Source organism: Oncorhynchus nerka, linkage group LG4 (genome assembly GCF_034236695.1).
Source record: "Oncorhynchus nerka isolate Pitt River linkage group LG4, Oner_Uvic_2.0, whole genome shotgun sequence".
NCBI lineage: Eukaryota > Metazoa > Chordata > Actinopteri > Salmoniformes > Salmonidae > Oncorhynchus > Oncorhynchus nerka.
Genome location: NC_088399.1, coordinates 41,547,848 through 41,560,898, shown reverse-complemented (window position 1 = coordinate 41,560,898; position 13,051 = coordinate 41,547,848). Strand labels below are relative to the sequence as shown.

The following is a 13,051-nucleotide window of genomic DNA, read 5'->3' as shown; positions in this document are numbered from 1 at the left end:
TAGGAGTGCAACATCCAACGTTATTCCTATGAATTATTCTGGATATTATGACAACAAATTACATAACCTAGTGGGCTTATTCAAAATATGTTCAGGTAATGAAATAACATGACAAATATATATTTCCCCCCCCATGTTACTGTTACGCAGAGTGGAACCCAAGAGCAGACTGGGATGAAATAACCAAGGTATTTTTATTAAAACACAGGGGAGAGATGGAGTGCAGGTCAGGGGAAGCTCGGGCGGATTGCTGGAAATCAGGTGCGGAGGCTGATGCTGGAGCGAGAGGGGGTAAGCAGGTCCGGGGGGGAATCCAAGAGAGTAGTAGAGTGGGGAATCCAGGACAGAGTACCAGGAATACGATACGTGGGACTAGAGACAGGGACCAGAGTCAGAGTGGGCAGAACTGTAGCCGAGAGGAAAACAGCGTCATGCAAGGAAAACAGTGACAACAGGATCTGAATAGTAACAAACGGCTAGAAACGTAGACTGACAGAGCAGAGAATACAATCTGGCAGCGTGGAAGTGGCAGGGCTGAGTATTTGTAGAGGTCTTGATTATGCAACATGTTGCAGCTGGTGGGGATCTGCTCTGACTCCAGCACACCTGTCTCCGCCCACACAATCACACCCACACAGAGAGAGGGAGAGAGTACTGGGGGAGTGGCGGCAGGTCAAGGAGACACAGGATGAGCAGTAGAGGGCGTTGCAGGAGCAGATGTGACAGTTACACCTGCAATTAAAAATATATAAGGGACTTGAAGTAGCCTACTTAAACTTGAATTTGGAGCTCAGAAATGCAAGTACTGGAATAGGCCTACCTTGAATATCAGTCATTTCCTCGATTTGGTGCTTGAAAATGTATTATTATTATTGGAACCAATTTATAAGTTCTCCTGCTCTCTTATAATTTACATTTACATTTACATTTAAGTCATTTAGCAGACGCTCTTATCCAGAGCGACTTACAAATTGGTGCGTTCACCTTAAGACATCCAGTGGAACAGCCACTTTACAATAGTGCATCTAAATCTTTTAAGGGGGGGGGGGGGTGAGAAGGATTACTTTATCCTATTCTAGGTATTCCTGAAAGAGGTGGGGTTTCAGGTGTCTCCGGAAGGTGGTGATTGACTCCGCTGTCCTGGCGTCGTGAGGGAGTTTGTTCCACCATTGGGGGGAAAGAGCAGCGAACAGTTTTGACTGGGCTGCGCGGGAACTGTACTTCCTCAGTGGTAGGGAGGCGAGCAGGCCAGAGGTGGATGAACGCAGTGCCCTTGTTTGGGTGTAGGGCCTGATCAGAGCCTGGAGGTACTGAGGTGCCGTTCCCCTCACAGCTCCGTAGACAAGCACCATGGTCTTGTAGCGGATGCGAGCTTCAACTGGAAGCCAGTGAATAATTATAATTATCAGTGATTTCATTTTTTATCCGTTTTGGGGGAGATGTGGCCACTTTTGTTTGTTTCCCACCACTTCAATTGAAGGGACTGTGGTGTTAAAAATGCTGAGCATCTCTTTAGCACAGACAGACCTCTGCTCATCTTTACAATAATCGAATCTATATGCCTAGACCATGACAATTTAGAGTCTAAGGTGACACCAGCCAGTTTAGTATCCTCAACTTGCTCAACAGGCACATCATTCATTACCAGATTTAGCTGAGGTCTAGAACTTATGGAATGATTAGTACCAAATGTAATGCTTTAACTTTTAGATATGTTCAGGACTAGTTTATTACAAGCCACCTATTCCAAAACTGTGATAAGTACAACATATGTTCCTGTTTCTCACAAAATATGCTTTCAGTTCTGTCGCTCTGTTCTGTGTTTCATATAATTTCACTGCAACTCATCAGTCAGATTTAATTACAAAGTAAACCATTGCAGTCATAACAAAGGTTTGTCTAAATGCTTTGGCATCTGGGAATGGCAACAAGAATAGAAGACACAGTCATAACCTTACCTTAAGTCAAGATGAATATTTGGTCTGCCAGCAAGCATCACCATTGCATCCAATGTAATAGGAGAGAAGTGGGAGCACAATGAAGCAAATGAACATGAATGAGTATTGAATGTTTCAGAGCATACATGTCCCATTTGTAAATGGTCTCCAGCAGCCTAGTGGAGCAATTCTGTACAAATTCAACCTACAGGACCTTTCTAAATGGAGCACTTAATTAGGGTAAACCCACAGTCTGTCAGTGCACCTCTAGAGACCTGAGGCACATGGGGAATGTGGTAACTACTGCAGCACAGCTCTCACTATGCAAGGATTGTAAATCAAAGAAGTTTAAAATCAACAGAGTTTTTTAAATGATAATAGAGCAAAATGTAGAACTGCAGTGATAAAGCCGTTATCAGATCAACTTTGTTCAGAAACCCAGAGGACAACAGAGAGGATGATATGAGCATCTTCATGCTTCATGCATATTTTAACATTCTGCTAAGGTTCCTCTGGGAGAGACTCAAATCATGGGCAGGCTCAATAAAGGCTGGATGTTACTGGTAATGGCAACCTGTGCATTAAGGAAGCTTTCTACTATGTCCTGTTCCTGAGGCAATTGTAGCAGGACACTTTGAGCACTAACGTGAATCAATGTAGGTCCTGCAGCTATGGAGGTTTATTTGTTTTCTCGGCACAGGAATGCCGATGCCGAGCATGCCTGTGGATTAGGATTAGACCTACAACTTTTGAATAATTTTCTGGCCTAGGCGGCACCGGAGCCTCCTACCCGACAGCCAAAGGTCCCAAAGCTACTGTGCATGTGCCTGATTCCCTACTTTACGCACAGTCTTTGCTCTGCTCGTTCGGCTGCACAGAGAACACGACAGGCCTACACTGGCGAATGCTGCTAGTTTAATAAAGTTAGATCAAAGCTGAATCAATGTCTGCAAGATCACATTATGATCTGCATTATGTACACATGTCTGTGGCCTCCCTTCACATTTATCACTGCCAGTTTTTAATGGACAAAAATGAGCTTTTCTTTAAAAAACAAGGGCATTTCTAAGTGGTCCCAAACTGTTGAGCGGTAGTGTACCTGTGTTTTGTTTCAATCAAAGCACATATTTTGCCTTGTGCCACGCACTGTTGAGTTTTGGCCACATAAGAGAGAAAGATGTGACCATTCGCACAATCATCCTAAAATCTCGTAAGAAATTATGTGGTGTTTTTTTGTAATACAGTAACGTCATACTATGCTATTTTATTCCATTCTGTTATTTAGAATACTATCATTATGTGATCTTGCAGACATTGACTCGGCTTTGATCTAACCATATAATCACAGCCATTTGCCAGAGTAGCCTGTTCTCTGAGCAGCCGAACAAGTAGAGCAGAGAATGTTGGGAAGAAGGGTCCGGAAAAGTCGGATCTGTGGCCACTCCGATTAATTTAACACTGCCTTAGTGTAACACATCTTAGGCAACATTTTCCCATTAGTAATAGGTTATTATGCAAAAAAAGAGAATCCATATAGAAAAACTGTTTTGCTTGTAATTTATTCATGACTAATGGTGAAATAAATTAATCACATTCCCTCAAAACCCTTTATTTCACCATCACTGGCTCTTTTTTGTTGTTGTTTGTTTAAAGGGTCAATAAGATCTGCCTATTCTCAGCCTAGGCTACTCTGTGTTGTAATAAACTTCAAACCTATAATAATGCAGTATAAAGAACAGAACTAAAACCAACCCTTTCAAGCAGCACATAGGGTCATGAAAGGGTACATCTTTCACCTCCTCCCCTCAGCGTTAAATCGCTGATCATTTCAGGCACTTCCGTGCAGAAGTGGCGGAAATACGTCAGTTGTTCGCGGTACTGGGATTTACTGTACAACCGAAAATGCAATGTAGGGCGAAGTGGGGAAGTGGGCTTTAAATCTAACGTGTTTTTTTTTATTTTTTTTTACACAATTTACCCAACGTTTTACTCAAGATCAACCTGCCATTCGAACCAACCATATCAACCAAGGAAAGAAGAATTCGAGGCTGGATTTATTTAGAAACAATACCGACTCAGGAAAGGCAAATCGTTTTCTGGCTGGGGTTTGCTTACTTTGTCGTGAAGGTTGACAAGCTTTGAACAAATAGCCTGAGAATGGATGATTCTACAAATCACGGAATTTGTTGAGTTGAGTGGATTATTCATGTGTCTCGCTTTTGCATATCTAAGGCCAGAGTAACAATCAATCAATCGGCCAAACACCATCAAAGTGAAGTGTTGTTTAGGCTATTTTACTTAAATAAACGGGTTCCCTCTAGCCAAGCACAATCGTTCATGACTATAGATTTGGCCGGGCGGTGATGGAAGAAGAACAGTCCGACATGATACAGCGTTGTAGCCTCGCTCTGTCGCAGCCAGACAACAATTGCAAGCAACAAAAAAAAGTTGCAAAGCAAGTTCATATTATTGTAAGAGTTACAATTTAGAGTTCTTCCACTCGCTAGGCGCAACAAAGTAACAATCTGATGTTGTGGTGGTCCAACTAGAAAGGCAGCCACGGTTCGCATTCAAGTCGAAACCAACCTTCGAAAATGTTCTTGTCTGTTATTGTTGGATCAAGGAGTCTCTCAGATTGTTTTTTAAATTTGTAAAACAAAGCAAGTGCTGTTCTGCACACTTCTACTTCACATGGACAAAGAACGAATTGCGCTCTGTCGTGTGGCGATCGCTTCGACTCTGAGTTCTAAAATGGACGGGAAAATAAAGCGCCGCCGGAGGTCAAGATCTCAACGAGACCGCGTGCGAAGAAGGGATGCGATTGTCAGGAATGACCAAAACCGGAGTCCGTCATCTGGCTCAGACCTAGGGCAAAGCCCGGTCAGGAATAAGGCCCTGTGTAATTATGGAAAAATTACCAACTTGCATTATGTCCGGCCCCCGCGTCCCTCTCGGAAAAAGAGACGAGGGTCAGTGTCACAGGAGGAGGACATTATTGATGGATTTGCCATAGCCAGCTTTCTCAGTCTGGAATCTTTAGAGGTAAGAACGTTGGCCTATGTTGTTGTTGTTTTTGACAGACGGTTGTATGTTTAGACATGATACACATTAGTCGATTACATCTTCCTGCGTGGCCCACGTCGCTCAAGATCTCTGCCAGGGTCATGTGCAGTTGACGCAGTTATCTCTTGTGAGTTAATTAGCACATTTATTGTAAAAGTTATATAACAGCCTATACAGTGTTACATAAAATGGTTATCTACACTGTAATTACACTGTACCTGCCTTGTGACAAGGTTTTCAGGACCCAGGATATTGCTGTAAACACACACTGGTTGGTTTGCAGGGTCAATATGCCAAGAGGCTGATGGCTGAACATATGCTGTTAGGTTACTATTGATTTATCCCAACAACAACCATTATGATGCTTTGAGGTGTCACTCAGTCCATTATGTTTCTATAGATCAGATTTACTTCCATTCCAGAATATGTGTTTCTGGAATACAGATTATTGTTGATGCACTACTGCACACTGGCTGGTTTGGTCAATGTCATGATAATTCCTGGGGTTTGGCAGAGAGAACTGGTAGATGTCACACATTTGGAATATGTTCTGATTTGCTGATGGTCCAGAAATGGAAAATCAAAAGTTGTAAACTGTAGGCCTAGGCTTGAACCATTTTATAAAAGCTCCTCTCTTGCGCTTAAATGCTTCCAGGTGCAGGGATCATCAGCTGGAGTATTAGTGTATATGATTTTTCCACCTTGCCGGCTCGGGGATTCAAACCAGCGACCTTTCGGGTTACTGACCCAACGCTCTTAACCCGCAAGGTCACCACAGGGACATGTGTCAAAAGAGATACAAAATAGACAATAATAAAGGCATTGGAGACTTCTGAAATGCTTGAAGAGGACATTTTTCTCTTAATGCTTCCCGCCAGATGGTGACTAACAGTACACTTGATAAATGGTATCTAAGTGACACTGTGTGAAAGACAACCCGGCAGTAAAAAGCCAGAGCCTACTCAGTGATTGGTGCATATGGCCCTGACAGAATACTCATCATCATTCTGATTCATTCTCTGTCTAGGAAGAGAAACTTATTGTTATACCAAATGTCAGGCGTGAAAAACAAGACAGGACTCGACGCGATCTTCGGTCATCGATAATGACGGTCCTTCTCTATTCCTGTCAAACCTTGCTTCTCAGAGGAGTAGCTCATGGAATTGCTTTGCTATATGACTACGCACGATGTACCGGCTAACTGTACACAAATCACTGTAGAAACAGCTGCTGCATACAGCTGTTGCATATTGTCAACATGATTTCCACTATATCCCGGACGAGGATGACTGTAGACTGATGAAGGCTCCAGCTCAAAATGACCCTATGCCTGGATTCTAATACGAGGCCTGTGTAGTTGGGTAATGATTGTTGTAGTGAGTGCTGTAACCTAGACGGTGTAACTCCCCAGGGCCTGACTCTGGGATGTTCTGGCCCACAGTATGTTTGTTTACACAGGGTTAGTTTCATTAGCTCTGTAACCAGCTAGTCTGGCTTTGGCACTAGTCTAGATGTGGATGTTTGGGTGACGCCTGCAGCAGCTCGACCCTTTAAACGGCGAAACGCTTCTCTGTCATACGGCCTGTTCTCTTCTCTAGCTCTGCTCTGGCAGCAGGGAGAATCTCTCCCTGCTCTCCCTCTTTTATGATGACTGAGCTCCTAGGATTTCACCAGATAGAATTTCATAAATACTAAATCTAGGATTAGTCATTTGTAAAGCGAGCTGTCAGACTGTTACAAGTGTTTAATATCCTACTGCAGTAGGGTCCCCAAGCAGACATTTCAACACCCTATTTGCAGAAATAAATTGATATGTTTGATGTATTCTCGGAGTCCGTTCTCCTGGTCAGGTGTGTACTGTACTGTACACCCCAGAGGTGATGCCATGTAAGTAACTGTTTGATAAACACTACCAGTGTGTCAAAAGCTAAATGTTAATTTAATAGGCTGCTCTCTGTTTATTTTTGTGTTGCTATATTCAAGATAATTTCTGTGGTGGAACTTGTACAGGTAGTGGGTACAGTGGTCTTATTTGATCAAGAAGCATATCATTGAATTATTCCATCTATTGATTGGTAAATCTTTCTAGAGGTTCTTTATTACAGCCAAGGCCCTGCTGCATAGTTAACGTGCACCAGCCCTCCGGACCTCTGGCCCATCTGTCCAGCTGAGAGCTCTCCAGGCAGTCAAGAGGGGGAAAGGCTGCTGCTCCACAGCTCCTTGTCTCTTTGTGGTGTTTGTCTGCCTATTCGGATGACGCTCTTTACAAACTCCTTGTGTGGACAAGATTGAGGAAGTGCTTGGCTTTCAGGGGACCTGCAAGGGTTTTTAAACAAGCAGGTGTCACTTGTCTGTGTATGTAACAGTGTTCACTGACAGCTGATAATACGGTGTGCTCACAGGAAAGCCGTGCTTTTGCTTTCAGCCCTTTTTTTCAGTAGAATCAATCTTCTAGTTCTAGGAACACTGAAAATACCTCTCTGTGGCCTGTTCAGTTTGACTGAATGTAGTCCCACAACCAGGTTAGTGTGTTACTCCCTCAGGCACTCATTGATTTACCCTCCTCTATGTTATCTGTCCTTGCCATCCCCCTTAGTCTCCAACTAGACTGTCATGTCCAAGGATTACATTCCCCTCTCTTCAGCATTGTGGAAGCACAATGACTTCACTCAGCCAAATAATGCTGAACGTTTCATGTTTTACCCTTGTTCGTCGCAGTTCCACATAATGGACAACTTGCAGGGCCGTAGGCCGCAGTTGTAAAAGTGTGTGTGTGTCCATCTCTCCCTGGGCCCACTGCCCAGCCAGGCTGTGAGACAGGAAACAGGCTGACTCTCCCTGCCATAAACCCCCTCTGTGATTTCCTATCCTTTGTTCTGCTGCTTGTCGGCTCATGCTGTAAATAAACCATCAGTCGTCCTGAACGGCCTGGAACTGACACGGAACACCATTATGTCTGTCTGTTGCAGTGACAGACTGACAGACAGAGAGAGACAGCGAGTTTTATTTAGAAAATTAATATGTAGAATGTGCTGCTACTGCATGACCTCAATCCACTGGCTTAATAATGACTGTTGGCCCCATTTAGCGGATAGGTACTATTTAGCCCTGATAAGTAGGGCTATCTGTCGAATATGGTACAGTTCCAAATTTAGAGTTCCAGGGCGCAGTGCAACCACTCTCTTGTTTAAAACTCGCTCTCTCGCTCTCATTAATGGTCTGCCTGTGTTGGGTTTTCAGTTAGGTCAGGGTTCCACTACAATGTCACTGTGAATAGGTTCTCTGAGGAAAAGTCCTCGTTAGGTACTGATGGTGTCATCTAATTGTCTCAGTACCTGGTAGAAGAGGGGAGGCATTCATCAAGCCATTATAAACAGCCGTCAAGGAGAGTACAGTCATGTTTTACTCTAGCCTATGTCTGTATTGCCTAAACATACACTGAGTGCACAAAACATTAAGAATACCTTCCTAATATTGAGTTGCACCCCCCCCCTTTTTTTGCCCTCGGAACAGCCTCAATTTGTCAGGGTATGGACTCGACAAGGTGTTGAAAGCGCTCCACAGGAATGCTGGCCCATGTTGACTCCAATACTTCCCACAGTTGAGTCAAGTTGGCTGGATGTCCTTTGGGTGGTGGACCATTCTTGATACACAAGGGAAAATGTTGAGTATGAAAAACAGTTCATGAAACAACCTTGTGCGCCTGGCACCTACTACCATACCCCGTTCAAGGCACTGAAATCTTTTGTCTTGCCCATTCACCCTCTGAATGGCACATATACACAATCCATGTCTCAATTGTCTCAAGGCTTAAAACTCATTATTTAACCTGTCACCTTCTCTTCATCTACACTGATTGAAGTGGATTTAACAAGTGACATCAATAAGGGATCATATCTTTCATCTGGATTCACCTTGTCAGTCTACAGTTGAAGTCGGAAGTTTACATACACTTAGGTTGGAGTCATTAAAACTCGTTTTTCAACCACTCCACAAATTTCTTGTTAACAAACTATAGTTTTGGCAAGTCGGCTAGCACATCTACTTTGTGCATGACACAAGTGATTTTTCCAACAATTGTTTACAGACAGATTGTTTCACTTATAATTCACTGTATCACAATTCCAGTGGGTCAGAAGTTTACATACACTAAGTTGACTGTGCCTTTAAACAGCTTGGAAAATTCCACAAAATGATGTCATGGTTTCAGAACCTTTAGAACCTGATAGGCTAATTGACATCATTTGAGTCAATTGGAGGTGTACCTGTGGTTGTATTTCAAGGCCTACCTTCAAACTCAGTGCCTCTTTGCTTGACATCATGGGAAAATCAAAAGAAATCAGCCAAGACCTCAGAAATAAAATTGTAGACCTGGTTCATCCTTGGGAGCAATTTCCAAACGCCTGAAAGTACCACGTATACTATTGTTTGTACAGATGAACAAGTATAAACACCATGGGAACACGCAGCCGTCATACCGCTCAGGAAGGAGATGTGTTCTGTCTCCTAGAGATGAACGTACTTTGGTGCGAAAAGTGCAAATCAATCCCAGAACAACAGCAAAGGACCTTGTGAAGATGCAATGGGGGAAAAGGTACAAAAGTATCTATATTCACAGTAAAACGAGTCGTATATCGACCTATTCGGAAAGGCGGCTCAGCAAGGAAGAAGCCACTACTCAAAATTGCCATAAAAAAGTACATTTTGCAACTGCACATGGGGACAAAGATTGTACTTTTTGGAGAAATGTCCTCTGGTCTGATGAAACAAAAATAGAACTGTTTGGCCATAATGACCATTGTTATGTTTGGAGGATAAAGGGGGAGGCTTGCGAGCCGAAGAATACCTTGCCAACCGTGAGGGCATGGGAGTGGCAACATCATGTTGTGTGGGTGCTTTGTTGCAGGATGGACTGGTGCACTTGAGGGAGGAAAATTACGTGGATATATTGAAGCAACATTTCAAGACATCAGTCAGGAAGTTAAAGCTTGGTCGCAAATGGGTCTTCCAAATGGACAATGATCCCAAGCATACTTCCAAAGTTGTGGCAAAATGGCTTAAGGACAACAAAGTTAAGGTATTGGAGTAGCCATCACAAAGCCCTGATCTCAATCCTATAGAAGATTTGTGGGCAGAGATGAAAAAGTGTGTGCAAGCAAGGAGGCCTACAAACCTGACTCTGTTACACCAGCTCTGTCAGGAGGAATGAGCCAAAATTCGCCCAACTTATTGAGGGAAGCTTGTGGAAGGCTACCTGAAACATTTGACCCAAGTTTAAAAAAAATAAAAGTGATGCTACCAAATACTAATTGGTGTGTATGTAAACTTCTGAGGAATGTGATGAAAGAAAGAAATGCTGAAATAAATCATTCTCTCAACTATTATTCTGAGATTTCACATTCTTAAAATAAAGTGGTGATCTAACTGACTTAAGACAGGGAATTTTTACTCAGAGTAAATGTCAGGAATTGTGAAAAACTGAGTTTAACCTCTCCAGGGTATGTGGGACGCTGGCCAACATCCAGTGAGATTGCAGAGCGCCAAAATCAAATACAGAAATACTCTTTATAAAATTTCAGAAAACATACAACTATTTTACATAGGTTTAAAGATGAACTTCTTGTGAATCCAACCACGGTGTCAGATTTAAAAAATACTTTACTGCGAAAGCATACCTTACAATTATTTGAGAACATAGCCCAGCAGACAAATCATTACAAAGAGTAATCAGCCAAGTAGAAGAGTTACACAAGTCAGAAATAGAGATAAAATTAATCACTTACCTTTTGATGATCTTCATATGTTTGCACTCAGAAGACATTCATTTATTCAATAAATGTTCCTTTTGTTCAATAAAGACTATCTTTATATCTGAAAACCTCTGTTTTGTTCGCACGTTTTCTTCAGTAATCCACAGGCTCAAACGCAGTCACAACAGGCAGACAAAAAAATCCAAATTGTATCCGTAAAGTTCATAGAAACATGTCAAACGATGTTTATATTCAATCCTCAGGTTGTTTTTAGCCTAAATAATCAATAATATTTCAACCGGACAATAACGTCGTCAATATAAAAGGTAAACAAGAAAGGCACTCTCTCGGTCACGCGCATGAAAAAGCTCTGTGACACGGCAGGGTCCACTCATTCAGACTGCTCTTACTCCCTCATTTTTCAGAATACAAGCCTGAAACAATTTCTAAAGACCTTTGATATCTAGTGGAAGGCATAGGAACTGCAATTTGAGTCCTAAGTCAATGGATACTGTAATGGCATTGAATAGAAAACTACAACAAATACATCCTACTTCCTGGATGGATTTTTCTCAGGTTTTCACCTGCCAAATCAGTTATGTTATACTCACAGACATTATTTTAACAGTTTGGGATACTTTAGTGTGTTTTCTATCCAAATCTACCAATTATATGCATATCCTATCTTCCGGGCCGGAGTATAAGGCAGTTTAATTTGGGCATGCTCTTCATCCAAAATTCCAAATGCTGCCCCCTACCCTAGAGAAGTTAAATGTATTTGGCTAAGGTGTATGTAAACTGTGGGGTCATGATCTAACCTCTTACACAGTAACTGGTGATCACTACTTAAGCAATAAGGCCAGAGGGGGTGTGGTAAATGGCCAGTATACCACGGCTAAGCTCTGTTCTTATGAACGACGCAACGCGGACTGCCTCGATACAGCCCTTAGCCCTGGTATATTGGTCATATACCACAAACCCCCAATGGTGCCTTATTGCTATTATAAACTGGTTACCAACGTAATTAGAGCAGTAAAAATAAATGTTTTGTCATACCTGTGGTATATGGTATATAATATATATGGTATATAATCTCACTGTAAAAAGAGTGATTGTAGTAATGTGGGTCTTGAGGAGTGATCATGTTTGTTGTCTGTATGCTTTTGTCAGCGGTTCAAAGTTCTGATTAGGATCACTTGTCAGTGTCTGTATTTTATCTGATTCACCTGAGCTGACAGTGCAGATAATGTATTGAGTCGATGAACAGTAAGTCAGACAGGATTCTGAATGATACTGACATCGCTCTTATGCATGACAAGATCTGTCTATAAAAGCACGGAATGTCCTTGATCGGATCTGTACTGGGCAGAAGAAACAATCACTCATTGTTTCACACAGTTATGATAAAACATGTATTTTATTTAACTAGGCAAGTCAGTTAAGAACAAATTCTTATTTACAATGACGGCCTACCCCGGCCAAACCCTAACGACACTGGGCCAATTGTGTGCTGCCCTATGGGAACTCCAATCACGGCCGGTTGTGGTACAGCCTGAAATCAAACCAGGGTCTGCAGTGACGCCTCTAGCACTGAGATGCAGTGCCTTAGACCACTGAGCCACTCGGGTTTCTCCACCTTCCTGGACTGTTACCAAGCACTTCTGATCAAAACAATCACTGCTAGCTTGGCTCTGAATAGCATCAGGCACACACATCTGTTGAGAGGCAGAGGGAGAGAAACTACTCCAACCCAAAGACCAAACAAGGCCTGAATGAGAGAGAGCGGGTGAAAATAATCTGGGGTAGATTTCCAGCTACACTGAATACAATAGGCATGTAACCTCTAAGAATGAAGATAATAGGGACTGTAGATAGTCTATATTCTGTGATATATGGACAGAATATACAGTCGTGGTTGCATATGGATCTAGGTGATAATAAACTGGCTCCATTTTCCGCCCTCGTGTTTATCATTACTGTAGGTTTTGACACATTTTAGATTAACTAACTTCAAAGTAATGACTCGGGACGTCGGGTTTGATATGAAAGCTTCTTTTAGTAATAATACTTGTTCACTTTACATTTAACAACTTTAGATAGCATCTTACCTGCATTGCTCTGTACTATCGGAAAGTCAGCTTAATCACTTAATCACCTTGCACCTGCACATAACTGGCGCGTTATCTCTCTCATTCCTGTCGCAAGTCATTCTGGAACTTGCAGTCAAAAAGCGTAATTCAATACAAACCAATACAATTACATATGTAAATAACTGTAAAGAAATATCTTTAGATACAGCTC

The 13,051-nt window shown here is 42.2% G+C and overlaps 1 protein-coding gene across 3 annotated transcripts in view; it reads left to right on the top strand.

Annotated features, from left to right (window-relative positions):
• The first annotated feature begins 3,807 nt into the window (after nucleotides 1-3,807).
• The window catches only part of LOC115124832 (autism susceptibility gene 2 protein homolog), a 29,584-nt gene continuing 20,340 nt past the window's right edge, over nucleotides 3,808-13,051 (top strand). For all 3 annotated transcript variants that reach the window (XM_029654326.2, XM_029654334.2, XM_029654318.2), the window contains exon 1: nucleotides 3,808-4,979. In XM_029654326.2, coding sequence (XP_029510186.2) covers nucleotides 4,629-4,979 — 351 coding nt within the window. In that variant the 5' untranslated portion in view covers nucleotides 3,808-4,628. The remainder of the gene's footprint in view (nucleotides 4,980-13,051) is intronic.